General features: G+C 37.6%; 2 protein-coding genes across 3 annotated transcripts in view; one reads left to right on the forward strand and one right to left on the reverse strand.

Annotated features, from left to right (window-relative positions):
• LOC122537795 (serine-threonine kinase receptor-associated protein) overlaps positions 1 to 1,102 on the forward strand; it is a 2,470-nt gene extending 1,368 nt beyond the window's left edge. For both annotated transcript variants that reach the window (XM_043671374.1, XM_043671383.1), the window contains exons 4-5: positions 247 to 383; positions 460 to 1,102. In XM_043671374.1, coding sequence (XP_043527309.1) covers positions 247 to 383; positions 460 to 671 — 349 coding nt within the window. In that variant the 3' untranslated portion in view covers positions 672 to 1,102. The remainder of the gene's footprint in view (positions 1 to 246; positions 384 to 459) is intronic.
• LOC122537740 lies at positions 972 to 15,943 on the reverse strand. Its single transcript, XM_043671194.1, has 5 exons — positions 15,936 to 15,943; positions 14,181 to 14,341; positions 6,038 to 7,002; positions 2,238 to 4,934; positions 972 to 2,126 (listed from the first exon to the last, which is right to left on the reverse strand). Exons 1-5 carry the CDS (start codon positions 15,941 to 15,943, stop codon positions 1,863 to 1,865), a joined length of 4,095 nt encoding a protein of 1,364 aa, XP_043527129.1. The 3' UTR covers positions 972 to 1,862.
• Between the last annotated feature and the right edge of the window lie 256 nt (positions 15,944 to 16,199).

The raw sequence follows: 16,199 nt of genomic DNA on the forward strand, positions 1-16,199 counted from the left end.
AATACAAAAAAAAAAAAGATAGCAAAACAGGTTCAAGTGATGTAATGTATCCTCTTGTGCATCAGTTAGTACTGATTAATATCCTGAACATGGATTTGCTACAGAACCTTCAAGTTAACCTTGGCCCGCTAGGAAGTACTTTCTAGTGTAATACTTTACATTTTAATGGGTTTCATATATCTTTTATTCATGTTCCTTCATTATTTGTTGTGCAGCACTTGAGGAAAATTGTAATTGTTTGTGCAGATTAACCAAGTTATGTGAATACACTGCGCCGACGCAAATGAACAGCGCTAGTTTGCATCCAGACTGTAGTATTTTTGTATGTGGCGGGGAAGATTTAAAAATGTACAAGTTTGACTATGCCACGGGTACAGAAATTGGTATGTTTACAATGTAAGCGAATAATTATGTCTCTTTGTAGTTCGTGTATTTACAAGCATTTAAAATTACTTTCAGAATCATTCAAAGGTCACTTTGGACCTGTACACTGTGTACGTTTCTCGCCGGATGGTGAATTGTACGCTAGTGGCTCGGAAGATGGTACCTTGAGATTATGGCAAACAACTGTTGGCAAAACGTATGGCCTTTGGCGATGCATAGAACAAACGCCTGCGATACAAGAAAATACTGCTGTGCTTAATAACAAACAAGAAGTTCCTGCCAGTTAAAAGTCGATTTACAAATTGTGTAAAGTACTTCAAGAAAAAAAAAGAAACAAGGGGAAAAAATATTTCGTTAATAGAAATATGCAAATGAAGCAACAAAGGACGATGACTCGTATTAAAATTGTATTTAATCGGCTGATGTCTGCCACATGTTTTATAAATATCAAATCTGTGTATAAAACAATGTCTCAAATCAGCCTTGTTTTCTGATGAAAACTCAAAAGCGGACCAACTATCATTATAGTCTGATATAATAGCCATGGAAGTGTGGGACTCTGTTCTTTATTTATTATAAAAAAGTGAAAAAAAAAGGAAACATTAACATTTATTAACGTTATACATGTCACTATTATACTACAAAATTAGATAGAGGTGTAATGACAAAAAAAAAAAAAAAGACAACTCAGAATTAAATTTTTCGTTCGCATTTGTTATTTTCGCGTTATAATTACTATACAAGTACAAAAACGGCCTCGACTGGCTCAAATGCCAGCCCATGATACACATATATCACTCATCCATCTATCAAAATATTCACTTGTGTATTCCTTTTGTCTAACTATCTCGTCAAGTAGCGTGACAATTTATTGAAGTCCTCTTCACACTGCGAGAATTACGTATTGCGAGATCACTGTACAATTTTTCCTTCGAACTGCCAATGACAGCTTTATTACGTAAGAGCACGTCGTGTACTGACCCCTTTACATTTTTGTTACCGAGTATTCGCCTTCTCGCGTAAATTAAATACACCTTACAATCTACAAAATATAATAATAACATAACAAGTAAAAAAAAAAAAAAAAGAAAGAAAGGAAACATGAGAAATATCTCTTACGAGAAGTGAGAAGACAGTGCCGTGTTTTAAAACAATACATAATATATAGTCGAATGCGTAATACACGTGTGAATTTTTTAATTCTGGAACACTCTTCGCGGATGATTAGCATCGAAACGTGTATGAGCTGGCAGTGACGCGCGTTCATCGGTGATTCTTGTTTCGCGATTTCTGTACAGAGAGAATTGTTCGATCGTCAACGATGAGCGCAGCTCGTTACGTTGTGCAGTCTCTTGAAGGAAGGCAGTGAGTCTCTTGCGTGTGACAATTAATAAGCGATAAGTTTACACGAGAAGTCTTTGCTTTCTGAACGTTTCCTCTCTCTCTCTCTCTCTCTCTCTTTCTTTCTCCTCTCTTTCTCAGCCAATAAATTGCGAGAGATCGGGTAACTTGAAACCGTTGAACGAAACTGGCGTCTGCACGCTTCTCAAGCTGTTTCTGTGTGGCACGAAACCGGGAAAACTGTTCGGCGTGGTGAACTGCTGAAGCCTCGAGGTCGGTTCTGTCGCCGCTAGGACGAAGCCGCACTGAGCCGTGCACACGTCGTCACGTAAAATCGCCTCTCGAGAAGCTTCGCGTAGAAGCTGATTACAATCGGTAATCCTCAAAGAAGCGCATTGAGTCTGAAAGAAGAAAAAATTGTTTTCTCAGATCTTCGTCATTTTCGTAAGACGTGTAGAAACAAACGACATGTTATTTTTTTTTTTTTTTTAATAAAAGTGACGTATACGTACTCCTTCAGCTGTGCAGATGCAACTAGTGCAGGGTGTAGGGAAACCAGACTCTCCGAGAGCGACGTTCCTCCCTCCGATTTGACAGCCGTGTCTCGTTTCTCTCCAAGCGGACAGGTCCATCTGTGGCATTGAGCTGCAGGGAACTCGCGGATTGAGGAAGTTGCTCGGCAAGTCGAACGCCGCTCGCTGCATCTCGTTGTGCTCGTCCATGTTCTCGCACATGACTTTGGACAGCGTGGATTTACGAATCTCCGCGAGCTGATGCTCGGTGAAACGGATGTTGGGGTCGTCGGTCTCGTACCAGAATCGATCGCACTTCCTCGACTGCCTGAACTGTATCGCGATTATGCAAGCGAACGTAGGCCCGACCAGCCCACCTTGTAGAGGTCTCTCGCTCATACCACCGGGGAACAAGTCGATGTCGTCCACCGACGCGTAAATGCGTTTCATCCGAGCTATAACTTCCGGTGCCATTTCCCTCGACAAATCTTCGAAAGTGGTAGCTCTCTTCAGATTGCACAGAGCTCTGTAATTATTGTACGACGGTATACCGTGGTCCCTGGCGCGATGAATGTTGAGCGCAATGAGATCCACCCCCGAGTACGGAATACCGCGGATCTCGAACAGATGATTGGTAACCTCCCCGGTTATAAATTGATCCAAGGTCTCCATAGGTGTGGCCATCAAGCCTCGCATCATTTCATCCATCATCGACTTCTGATAGAGCATGTCGGGATCAAAGAACCCGTCCCTCAGCAAGATAGAGGGCTCCATGCTCTGATAATTACGGTCCATTCTCGGCAAGTGCGGCCTCAGCAACGAGTGCCCGATTCTGTAAGCAGCGGTTGCAAATTCCGTGAGCACGCTCGGGTTGCATGTAGGCGAGTACTCCTTGTAGTAACCCTGAGGTAGAAGTTTCAACCCGTAGAGGGTGACCGCGTTCCAACCGAGAATCCGCGGCAGAAACTCGTTGTACGTGATGTGCTGCAACATGCCGCTGATTATACGACGAGATTGCTGAAACAGTTTCTCGCCGTCCCAGTGTGGATTCAGTTGCCGCAGCGACTCCACGATTCTGTTGTGCTCCCGTATCCACATCGTGTGCATGACGGTCAACGCTGGCTGCTCTGAGGCCCTGCCATCGCCACCGATGAAACAGTAACCGGATTTCGCTTTGCACTCTGGATGCGTGGGTGATTGCGGTAGGAGGTCCTTGCCACCTCTGTGTGGATTCTGAGTGATGTTCATACGACCGTTGAACCCTCTCAGGATATTACAAATGCAAGTGTTTTCACCGTAGATGACGGACCCGTCCAGGAAACCGGTGTTCTGGTTGATCTGTTCTCGAGGCCCCAGGTGCTGTTGACCCGGCAAAGATCTCATGGATGGGAAGCACATCCGCGCGCCGGAAGTCACATTCACCGTAGGATAATAGTGATCACCAGGTGGCACTGGAAACGGGTTGCACTCGGGATGAACCGTGCGAGGAGAGTCACACGGACGGCAGCTAGGTATGGATTCAGCGAAACCCTTGTGGATCGGCGTCATCGTCAGATCGTGGTCCAAGAATTGAGCAAACTGCATGACCATCAAGGTGTATCGATTGTGAAGATTCGAGATATCAGGGTGGATCACTGTGGAGATGACTCTGGGATTTGGCAGAGGTATTCCAGTGACAGACGTGCTCCTGGGCTTCGAAACTCCATCCTCGTACACCGGAGGGAGTAATCTCGCGAACGTTGTCAGCGATTTCCCAAGATTCGGGTTGCGTAGATTGTTACAATGCCCCGACAACGTCCTGTACGGACTAGTTGGATCGCAAGGGCTGTCGTCTACGGGACACTCGACCTCGTCGTGATTGGTAGGCTTCTTCTGAGACAGGAACCCGGATATATCCACGTTCTGCAGCAAGTCGGAGAAGTCGTTGTTGGGAAAGCCGAGGACGTTGTCCGTTGTGTCGAAGATCTGACGTTTCCTGCGTCTCAGGCCGTGAATGCCATTCAGAATCTCGTTGGTAGCCAACTCGTACATGATCGAGGAGTTGGCCAACAAGAGTGCGTCCCTGTTGGCTTTGGAGAAACTGGCAGCCGTTCCAGCCGGCGACTTAGGATCAGCTATCCTCTGCTGCAGCCACGAATTGTACTCCAGTTGCTTCCTCTCGATCAGGTCTGCTTCAGCTTTCTTCACGGCTGCCGCTATCAAGCTTGGACTGAGCTCTGGCACGAATTCCGGGATCACGCCGGACTTGCTGCCGGTCGCCACTTCCTTGGCAGGCTCATCTGGCAGAGGCTCCTCCCTCCACGGAGCGATATCGAGAACGCTGTGCTGGTCGCAGTTGATTCTAGCGTTCAGATACGGATCCTGCTGGATAAACAGGTTCGGCTGAATCTTCTTGATCTTCGTGTTGGCGCAGAGAATACCAGCCAGGGTGACTTTCCTAATTTCGGCCAGTTGAGCCGAGGTCATTCCGGACGGTGGAATGTCGTTCTCGTACCAGAATCGATCCGAGTTTCTCATCTTGACGAATTGCCTCTTGAGAAGGCATTCGAACGTTGGACCCACCGTTGCCCCGTTTCTCGGTGTTTCTGATATCCCACCGAGAAGCAGATCGATGTCCTCCACCTGCGAGTATACAGACTCCAAGAGGCTCACGTGTCTGGGATGCATAAAATGTTCCAAATCCTCGAAATTCTGGATCTGCGAATAAACGAGAAGCATGCTTCTACAATGTTTTTTTTTTTATTTAATTTTGGAAGATTTTTATCTTAGGATATATCACGAGTATAAATTAAATTTTAGTAAAAATTATATAGGCCAGTGATGTACATTTCGAACGAATCAAAATTTGATGTCTGATTTTACATCAGACGTTTGAATATCGTAAGGGCGTTTCTTGACTTGTATTCCTTTTGACAGAGATACGTATGTGGTGCTTTTTTTTATAATAAAGTGAACACGACGAAGGAAGATTTCACTCTAAGTGTCAAAAATCAAAATAGCGATTTGTCATGACTGAAATTTTTGTAACACTAAAATTGTAATGAAAACCTAAATACCAATAAAAGTAATTTCTTTTTATAATAAAGTAAACACGACGAAGGAAGATTTCAGAATATACTGTACCATCCTAAGTATCAAAAATCAAAATAACGATTCTTCATGACTGAAATTTTTATAACACTAAAATTGCGATAAAAACCTATATACCAATAAAAGTAATTTCTTTTTATAATAAAGTGAACACGACGAAGAAAGATTTCACAATATACTGTACCATCCTAAGTGTCAAAAATCAAACTAGCAATTCGTCATGACTGAAAATTTTGTAACACTAAAATTGCGATAAAAACCTAAATACCAATAAAAGTAATTTCTTTTTATAATAAAGTGAACACGACGAAAGAAGATTTCACAATATCCTGTATCACTCTAAGTGTCAAAAATTAAAATAGCGATTTGTCATGACTGAAATTTTTGTAACACTAAAATTGCGATAAAAACCTAAATACCAATAAAAGTAATTTCTTTTTAATAATAAAGTGAACACGACGAAGGAAGATTTCACTCTAAGTGTCAAAAATCAAAATAGCGATTCGTCATGACTGAAATTTTTATAACACTAAAATTGCGATGAAAACCTAAATACCAATAAAAGTAATTTTTTTTAAATAATAAAGTGAACACGACGAAGGAAGATTTCACAATATCCTGTATCACCCAGAGTGTGAAAAATCAAAATAGCTGATGCAAGTGAATACACGAGTTAACTCAACGGTGCGTTAATAAAACGATGAACCTACCGTAAAATTGTGTCCGGAACAGTCCTCGACGAACCTGACGTACCCAGGAATGCCGTGATCGCGGCCCACGTGTACGAGGCGCGCGTTCACGTCGACGCGCGGCTCGAAAGCGGACTGGCTCGTGTCGAGGCTCACGCGATTGGCTGACGCGGTCACGTGGTCCTCCAAGCACGTGGCCTCGTCGACAGTGTGTTTACGCAGCGACGTCAGAGCGCTGAGTGCCGCGAGCGCGACCGCATCGTACGTGCCACCGACGTTCGAGGACGAGTACCCGTTGTAGAAGCCAGCGGCAACAGGCATCAGTTCCCGATCAGTTCGAGCGCCCTCGCCGAGAATGCTTGGCACGTATTCGTTCAGCGTGACGTGCTGGATCTGCGCGACGACCAGCCGACGAGCTTCCAGGAACAACTTCGTGTCGTCCCAGTGTTCGTTGGCTCTGGCCAGTTCGCCCGCTAACCGATTATGCTCGTTCAACAAAACGGAGTACATCATCCCCAGAGCCTTGTCCTCGGTGTTGTTGCACGCCTCGCACCCGGATACGTCCACTTTTCCCTGGCTGTACGTTCTCACTCGATGCAGCTGTTCGTCCGTCGATCCGTAAATGTGCGAACCGTCCAAGTATGACGACGCTCCGTTCATCTGTTCCCTGGTGTCGAAGTTACACCTGTGCACGGTCAGACTTGGCACCGAGCGCAGGTACTCTATGCATGTACCAGTCTGCTCGTCCCGGATCTCGTAACATTCCGGGTGCTTCGTTCTCCCGGCGCAACAGACGTTCTGTTTGCTCGACGGGTGAACCGTGGACGAGATGTCGCGGAGTATCAGCTCCGACCATACGCCGGACAGGCTGGTCAGACCCTCGTGGGCTTCCGGCGAGAGACGCAGGTGGTTGATCAGCGTCGATACAGCTTTCGTTGGGGTTGGGAGCACGTGGTTTCCGACCGATTGCCGGGGACTGGCGATACCTACGGTGATACGAAAGGTGTTTAGTGGGAATTTTTATACGTTTTTCAAATGGAAGATTTTGTCAACTTTATAATAGTATGTATAATAGTAATAAATCATTTCCCCTGTGGGCCCAATGTAGGTCCCTGCGTGTCGTAAAAGGCAACTAAAAGGGAAACTTATAAACTTTACAAATTAAACGAGTTTTTATTATGTAGGATGGTTGAAATCTTTTCAAGATTGACCACTGTTATTCTATACTCTAATTGTTCTTAAAGGAAAATTGAAAAAAAGAGAAAAGTCTTTATTATTATTATTTATAAAATATTTGAACCCGGGGAAATTTATATTTAATTATATTTATATTTATAATTATATTACATTTATATTTATATTTATATTTAGAATTATATTTAGAATTATATTATATTTATATTTATTTATTTTTAGAATTATATTTATAATTATATTATATTTATATTTATATTTATTTTATATTTAAACACAGAGTGCGCGATTGTGAAAATACATACAAGTAATAATAGTCGCCGTTCAATTCGTAATTTCAATCCTAATAATTACAAAGTAATTACGAACACGCAGATTACTGATGCAAATTAAAGTGATTGCAAATATGTTAATTTTTTCAAATCTTAGAAAATCTTATTAAAATGTGTCACACGTAGAAACGACGCCTAATAATAATAAATCTTCGCACATTCTCACGGCTACCAGAACAATTTGCAATGGATCTTTGATCTCGGCGAAATGAATCTCTCTCGAACGTCTCTCGTAAATGTCAGCGTAATATTTTTTAGATAACGAGCGAGTTGTCGAAACAAATCTTGCGACAACGTGGCAGACGTGTCTCTTCTTTTTTTCTTTTTTTTTCTTTTTTCGTTTCTCAAATTGCGCCACGGTAAATTGTCGCAAGACAGGCGAACGATAATTTCCATCTCTACAGAGTTTGTTATAACCGCGGTTTTTCCATTCTTAGTTCGCGACGGGTACGCGACGTGAATGAGATTAAATCGTTGCTCGGCGTAGACTGCGATCGGCAGTATCTAACGTCGAATTAAACGTTACTTAACGCAGTTTATTATCCTTCGTCGTATTACGTACGGATAATTGATGAGCCACGGTTAGGCTCCGGCTGTGGGAGTGTGCCTGTACTCTTTAACGCGACAAATCGCGTCAAACGAAGGTAATTTCGCCTTTAATGCTTTCCGACAATGAATAATGGACGAAATCGTTTTGCGTACCTGATTGTAAAATGTAAATGGTACACGTGGTAATTGTGTCTGGGTTCTAAACGCGGCACGACGAACGATGTAATAAATTAGATGGGAAATTAGCGAGTTTGAGTTTTTTTTTTTCTTCGTTTTTCTCTTCATTTCGATGATCAACATCCATGAGATTCATGTATGTTAAGTTTCAACATTGATACAATAATATTTTCAATAGTAATAATGCGAATAATAATTAGAAAGTGAATAGAATATTAATATTATTATATATTAATAATATTTATAATATAATATTATAATATATATATAATAAATATATAATAATATAGTATAATATACATATATAAATAAAGTAATATATATAATAATATAATATTATAATATATATAATAAATATATAATAATATAATATAATATATATAATAAACATACAATAATATAATATACATATATAAATAAAATAATATATATTTAATAATATAATATTATAATATATATAATAAATATATAATAATATAAGGTAATATACATATATAAATAAAATAATATACATATATAATATTAAAATATATTAATAATATTTAATATCTCGTAGAACGGAATTTACGTTCTATAAGATATTACATACGTGAAACTTGTGTTTCGCGCAAAATTATTCCCAAGATTCATATTTTTCCTAAAACTTGCGTTCCATGTGATATTTTTCCGAAAATCTCTCTCTCTCTCTCTCTCTCACGCGATCCTAAAACTTGCATCCTCGATTCGATATTATTCCGAAAACTTATGTTCTCTGTAGTATATTATTCTCGAGACCTATCTGACTAGTTCAATCGCTAGGAACATGCATTTACGATCGAATCAGCAGTTTCGTCTTGTACATTTACGGGGATATTTAAACGCCGCCGTTTCCCATGTTTGTCTCCACACACGCATATGAATCAACCTAATTAGGGACAAGGACGGATCTTGTTGAAATACTTTTTCGAATTCTCTTCGTTCTTCATCGTTGCGCGCCGATATTCGTGGCAAGATGCTACTGGCAGTCGATAAATCGATTCAACGCGATCGATCGATGATCGCCGCGTCACCATAAATCCTGTGAATCGGCAAGTAGCCGAAAACGACAGTACGGTAGTCGTTAGAAAGATTCTTCGTGCTAGTACATGCTACGTAGATAACGAAGCGTGACCATGACACAGAATTTCGACGCACGTTTCTACGAAATTGGTAAAAGATTTATCGAGAGGTAGTAATATTCGAGGACATTCGGAAACTCGACATTTCTATCTTCGAATATTTCTCTAATACGAAAATTTCATTCTACGTATGGTTTGATTGCCCTTGATTCGCGAATTTTTCATATATTTTTCCCTAGAGACATATCATATGATTCATTTTTATAAAAATGATTACATTCTGTCGTATTTGAGTGCTCTTTATCCGATGATTAATTCACGTTGTTAAAAATTGTTTTGGTCGATGAAATCGTTCTTTGAATTTATGCTCTATATTCGATATTCCCAAGTTTTCTTCTTCCCATTATTGTTCCTAGAATTTTCATTCTATGCAATATCTACTTTAACTTCTTGCCAGGCACGTCGAGAATTTTTTGTTCCAAAATTATATTTCTCAGTTTTAAGTATAATTTAATAAAACAAAATAGGCAAAACAGATAATAAATTTGTTACTTCTAAATCGTTTCTATCCAGTGACATCGTACTGACATGAGTTCAAAAAGAAAGCGACGAATTATTGTATACGGTTCGGTCGCTCGTTATGGTCCGCAATCAGTTGCCAAGCGCGAGTGGTTAATAATCAATCGAAGCAAAAATCGGTCGTCATAAAAATCTTGTTATGCGTTAATTAAAGTAAATAGTTATTGTCAAATCTCGTAATATGTTTATGTTACGCGCGAATATATAAAAAAACGAGTTAATGGCGGCGACGCTGATTTAGAATGACAAATGAAGAGAATAAGAAAAGAGAAAACATTTTGTATTCTCAGTTGTTAACCTTTTGCGCTGGAATGACGTGTCACACACGTCGAGAATATTTGTCCCAAAATTGCAACATTTTCTCAGTTTTAAGTATATTTAAACGTAACAAAGGCAAAAAAAAAAAATGGTAAATTTATTGTCTCTTAGTAATTTCTATCCAGTGATATCATACCGACACGAGTTCAAAAGGAAAAAAAAGCGACGAATTATTGTATGCAATTCGGTCGCTCGTTATGGTCCGCAGTTGCCAGCGCAAGTGATTAACCTCTTACGTTGAAATGACATGCCACGTACGTCGAGAATTTTTTGTCCCAAAATTGCAATATTTTCTCAGTTCTAAGTATATTTAAGTATAACCTAGGCAAAGGAAATATTAAATTTATTACTTCTCAATCATTTCTATCCAGTGATATCGTACTGACATGAGTTCAAAAAGAAAGCGACGAATTATTGTATACGGTTCGGTCGCTCGTTATGGTCCGCAATCAGTTGCCAAGCGCGAGTGGTTAATAATCAATCGAAGCAAAAATCGGTCGTCATAAAAATCTTGTTATGCGTTAATTAAAATAAATAGTTATTGTCAAATCTCGTAATATGTTTATGTTACGCGCGAATATTTAAAAAAACGAGTTAATGGCGACGCTGATTTAGAATGAGAAATGAAGAGAATAAGAAAGCAGAAAACATTTTGTATTCTCAGTTGCTAACCTTCCACTGGAATGACGTGCCACGCGCGTCGAGAATTTTTTGTTCCAAAATTATGCAATATTTCCTCAGTTTTAACTATAACAAAATAGTCAAAACAGATAATAAATTTGTTACTTCTCAATCATTTCTATCCAGTGATATCGTACCGACGAGTTCAAAAAGAAAGCGACGAATTATTATACAATATTTATATTAATTATTGTAATAATTATTAATAATTTATATTATTAATAATTAAATTATTAATAATTTATATTAATAATTACACGATTATTATACGGTTCGGCCGCTCGTTATGGTCCGCAATCAGTTGCCAAGCGCAAGCGGTTAAAGCGATCTTTCAACTGCCAGTAACACTGTTTGAAAAGTCACGTCGATCATCGATGACCTGGAATATTCCGTAAAAAAGTAGAAGAAGAAACAGTAAGAAATAATCGGTGCCTTCTACAGAGAGCGTTCTCGAATACTTTTGAAAGAAGACATTTCATCGTACACAAGTTTTCAAGAACAATGGCAAAGATGAATGGAACAGTGCTAGTTACGAAGTGATAATAAGCTGAAATAAATCTTTGCGCTGAGCCTCGCACAAATAAGACAAAATTGTGCATGAATATTCGCGGCCTCGTAGATCCAACGGTCTATTGTGAACTTTCAACGAGGTTAGATGTAGAAACCTCACGAAAGCAGTTTCCCGGGAAGCAAATTCCTCGCGTTTTGACAAGCATTCATCACCATCCTCTGTCCATTAACTCATTCGAGTGAAGGTGTTACGTCGTACACTGAATTCCTCGGTCGATTGCTATTCTAGTCAGTTTAACCAGGCAAGAGAGAGAGAGAGAGAGAGAGAGAGAGAGAGAGAGAGAGACTTTCGATCGAACGCGAACTACTACGTGGAAGCACGTAACTCTTCGATGACGATCGGCCAGGTATGTATTTTGGGTCAACGCTGTCGAAATGCAGACGCTGGCAACCACTGGCCAGAACACCTGAGTCACTTTCTTCGCTCTTTTCACTTTCATATTTTCGTTTGCATTTTTTTTTTTCCTTCCCTTCTTGGACAGAGGCGCCAGCTGTCCCACGCCTTCCTCTGAAACCAGACTACCGATGAAAACGTTTGTACATTGTTCAGGTTTTAATTGACACCGGGTTTTAATTCTGTTTGTTCAATTCCTCGTTTGTTGAAGCGTCGTTGAAGCATCGACGTGAATGCTCTCGTCGTGGAGCAAGTCGTCGTTACACATGTGGAGTGATCTAATTGATTTTAAGGGATTTGACTGGATGTGACGTGTAGATTAATTTTTGATACTGTCGGTGTACGGTGTTACAATATATGTGACAATATGTATGACAGATTATTTGTAATATTTTTATATAAAATATATATAAATGTTATTATTATAAGTTTGTAATATTTTTATATAAAATATATATAAATGTTATTATTATAAGTTTGTAATATTTATATATAAAATATATATAAATATTATTATATATAAATATACTATATATAATATTATAAATCTACAGATTATTTGTAATATTTATATACAAAATATATATAAATATTATTATAAATATATGTAAAAAATTATTATAAATATATTTAAAATACACGTTATTTGTAATATTTATATATTACTTGTAATAAAATACATATTATTTGCAATATCTGTTTCAAAATTGAGAAAATACATACATATCATTTGTAATATCTATGCACTTTATGCAACAAAGAATCTCTAAAGTATTAATATACTGACAATTGTATTATATAAAACACGTACACGCATTTCAAGCGTCGTATTTATATATGTAATTTATAATTTGTAATTTAATTTATAATTAATTATATATATATATAAAATTTATAATTTAATTTATAATTAATTGTATATATATATAATTTATAATTTAATTTATAATTAATTGTATATATATATATAATTTATAATTTAATTTATAATTAATTGTATATATATAAAATTTATAATTTAATTTATAATTAATTGTATATATATATATATAATTTATAATTTAATTTATAATTAATTGTATATATATAAAATTTACAATTTAATTTATAATTAATTGTACATATATATAATTTATAATTTAATTTATAATTAATTGCATATATATATAAAATTTATAATTTAGATTTATTCTACTATTTTTATTACAAATGTAGTACTTGTTCCAAGATTTCTGTGTCGGGGCTGTGTCGAGTAAAAATCGAGGAAAAATTTTCCCGTCGAATTCGAATATTGTGCATTTCGCCCGGGCGCAGAAAAGAAGTTGTCGACCTGAAATGTCTGGTTTGCTTAGTGGACGCGTAACAGAGAACGACCGGCGAAAGACTGTGTGGAATCGTTTATTATTCGCGCGGACGATGGCGCAACCGATAGACGCCGAGGGACTCTCTATTTCGTTGGCTTGGCCGAAGCTTCCTTCTAGAATGCTAATTCGCCGTTTCTAATCCTCGCGAGCGTGCCAACCGCTCTTCGAAATGGATCTCTCAGCTCGTTCGAGTCTAGCTCGTTCCAATTTTCACTTTCCATTCGCGGATACGGGAAGTGGCGCGTAATGGATCGTCGAAAGATCATCTAAGACCGGCCGTCGTCGAAGAATCTTCGCGAGTTATAAAACAACGCTAATTACACGCCGATTTTCAATACACTGTAAGGTCTACCGACGTCCACATTGAGTTGACGCGGCAGCGTTTTACTCGCCGATTTTCTTTTCCCTTTTCTTTCCAAATTTCATCGAAAAAAAAATTGCAACACCTTGAAAATAAAATCGCACGATCTTCTGACCGATCATCCGAATTCCGCGAAAGTTCAAATTAGGTCAATGACCGGATAAATAAATTTTCTTATTTTCTGGGAAAATTTTTATAACTCAGAAAAAGAAGGCCAATGATCCCCATCATTCTTGTAACTTTGATCTTCGAATGCAATTGTTTTTTTTTTTTTTCTTTTTGCATAACTTGCACTGTCGAACTTTTTCAATACTGCGAATACGTACGAAAGAAATGTTCATTTTGACTATTTTGCAATATTTCGATTTGAAAAGAAAATTGAAAGTCAATGATGATATCGAAAGCCTGCAACTTTTCGTTTGAAACAAAATTCGCAAACTTAGATTTTGTTGTTCTTTTCTTCTTACGCTATCAATATGTGAAAATTTATAAATTTGTAGAAATAATCTGACAGATACGTGGAAATCGACAATCTGACAATCACTTACCGTCAGAGTACGCCGATGGCAATAATTTCAAGAAGGGTGCACCACGAGCACCCCAAACCGGATGTCGTACGTTATTGCAGGCACCGGAAGGCGTCCTGTATTTGCTTGGAGGGCAAGGTCTATCCGGTTTGATTCTGCAGGGAGCATCGTTCGATCCTGGCCTAAATACACAAAAGAATTTGTTATTAAATCACCTGTCGCCTGTCGTGATCGTGTTGTCAATTTTCAGAGTGAACGCGCTATAATTGCAACTGGAATCTATTGATTTTGTTCCAATAGTGAATCGTTGTTCGCTCCTTTTAAAAATGAACGAAAAAAAGAAATCATAATACGTTACGATAAAAATAATGTATTTTAATATTACGAATATTTCGATTTCTTGAAATTTTGTAAAATGATTCCAATATAGAATCATTATTCATTTTTTCTAACCCGTTGAAAGCTATAAGCAATAATTTGTTACAATATTTCACAGAATACTTCAATTTATTGAAATTTCATGAAACGATACCTAATACAGAATCATTATCCAGTTCTTTCAATCTTCATTGAGGATGAAGCAATAATTTATCATAATATCGTAAATAAGTTCGATTTCTTAGAATTTTGTAAAATTAATCTCTTGTTAGTCACTTCCTTTTAACTCATTGAAGATGAAGCGACAATGCGTCATAGTATTATAAATACTTTAAGTTATAATGAGCAATAATTTATCATAATTCTACAAACACAAGTGGAAGACATTTATGATGAAAAAAATTTTTGGATCTCTTTCCGTAGCTTCGATTGAAAGGAAAAATGAAATTTGACAGTATGAAATGATTGACAAGAATTATGCAAGAACGTAATCTTGATCTTTAATGAGTTAATGCGTCTTTCAACCTGGAACCATGCTACAGCTATCAATTTCAAAAATTTTAGAATTTCACAGAATTTTCAAAGAAATTCTCCGAATGATCTTTCAAATTCGATTGTCTTTCAACGCGAGAAGTTAATACATAAATACATTTAATTATAATAGTAATTTATATGTTATTTATATTTATTTATATATTTATTTATACTTATTTGTATATTATATATATATTTATTTATATATTATATATTTGTATTTATTTGTATACTATATATTTATATTTATTTACATATTATATATTATATGTTTATTTATATATTATATATTTATATTTATTTATAATAATAAGTTCATTTCTTCCAACGAGCAATCATCGTGTCAACTGAAGCATCAATAACAATAATAATAAGTATCAAATGAATCAAACGTTTAAGACAGTTCTTCGTGACTTTTACAAGCCTCGATAAATCACTCGTTCGATGATGTTAGCGTAACGCAATTACTCGTCGTCAACTTTCTACACTGCACGGAAGTGAACGATTATTACGCGGAGAAGATTGAGAAGAGTCGTTCGAAGAGAAAAAAAAAAAGAAGAAAAAATGGAAGGAGAAGAAGAATGGAAAGAAAAATGATAAGAGGGAAGAAGAAGAAGAGGAAGAAGAAACGACCCGCGATTTTTTCCATGCGTAATTTATACAGCGATACAGCGGCAACGAGGAAGTATAATTCACGCGTGAGTCATGCGAGCCATGTAAAATGTCTAACAATAAGAAGTTGCCCGCTGATGCGTATGCACGGCAATAAATCAAATTGCTTTTCGCACAGCGGAGGATTGCGTTCCATCCACGTAAGTACAAATTGCTCCGCGGGAACAATATCTGAAGCTGTATCGGACGTACGCCGGCATTATCAATTAGAGGAACTACAGTCCCCTGCGAACAAAGAAAATGATCGAAAGAACGAGATCTGCTTTTTAATTTGTCTTTTCCTCTTTATGTTTTTGTTCAGACAGAAAGAGAAAGAGAAAATTCATAAGCGAGGAATTTTTGCGAAGGTAGTTTAAGTTCTCCAATCATTTTATTTATTAATTATTTTATTTATTAATTCGTCACGTTGGAATTTTTATTAATTTCACTGATTTGTTAAGTTGGAATTTTATTTTG

Source organism: Frieseomelitta varia, unplaced genomic scaffold (assembly GCF_011392965.1).
Source record: "Frieseomelitta varia isolate USP_RPSP 00005682 unplaced genomic scaffold, Fvar_1.2 scaffold_163, whole genome shotgun sequence".
Lineage (NCBI taxonomy): Eukaryota > Metazoa > Arthropoda > Insecta > Hymenoptera > Apidae > Frieseomelitta > Frieseomelitta varia.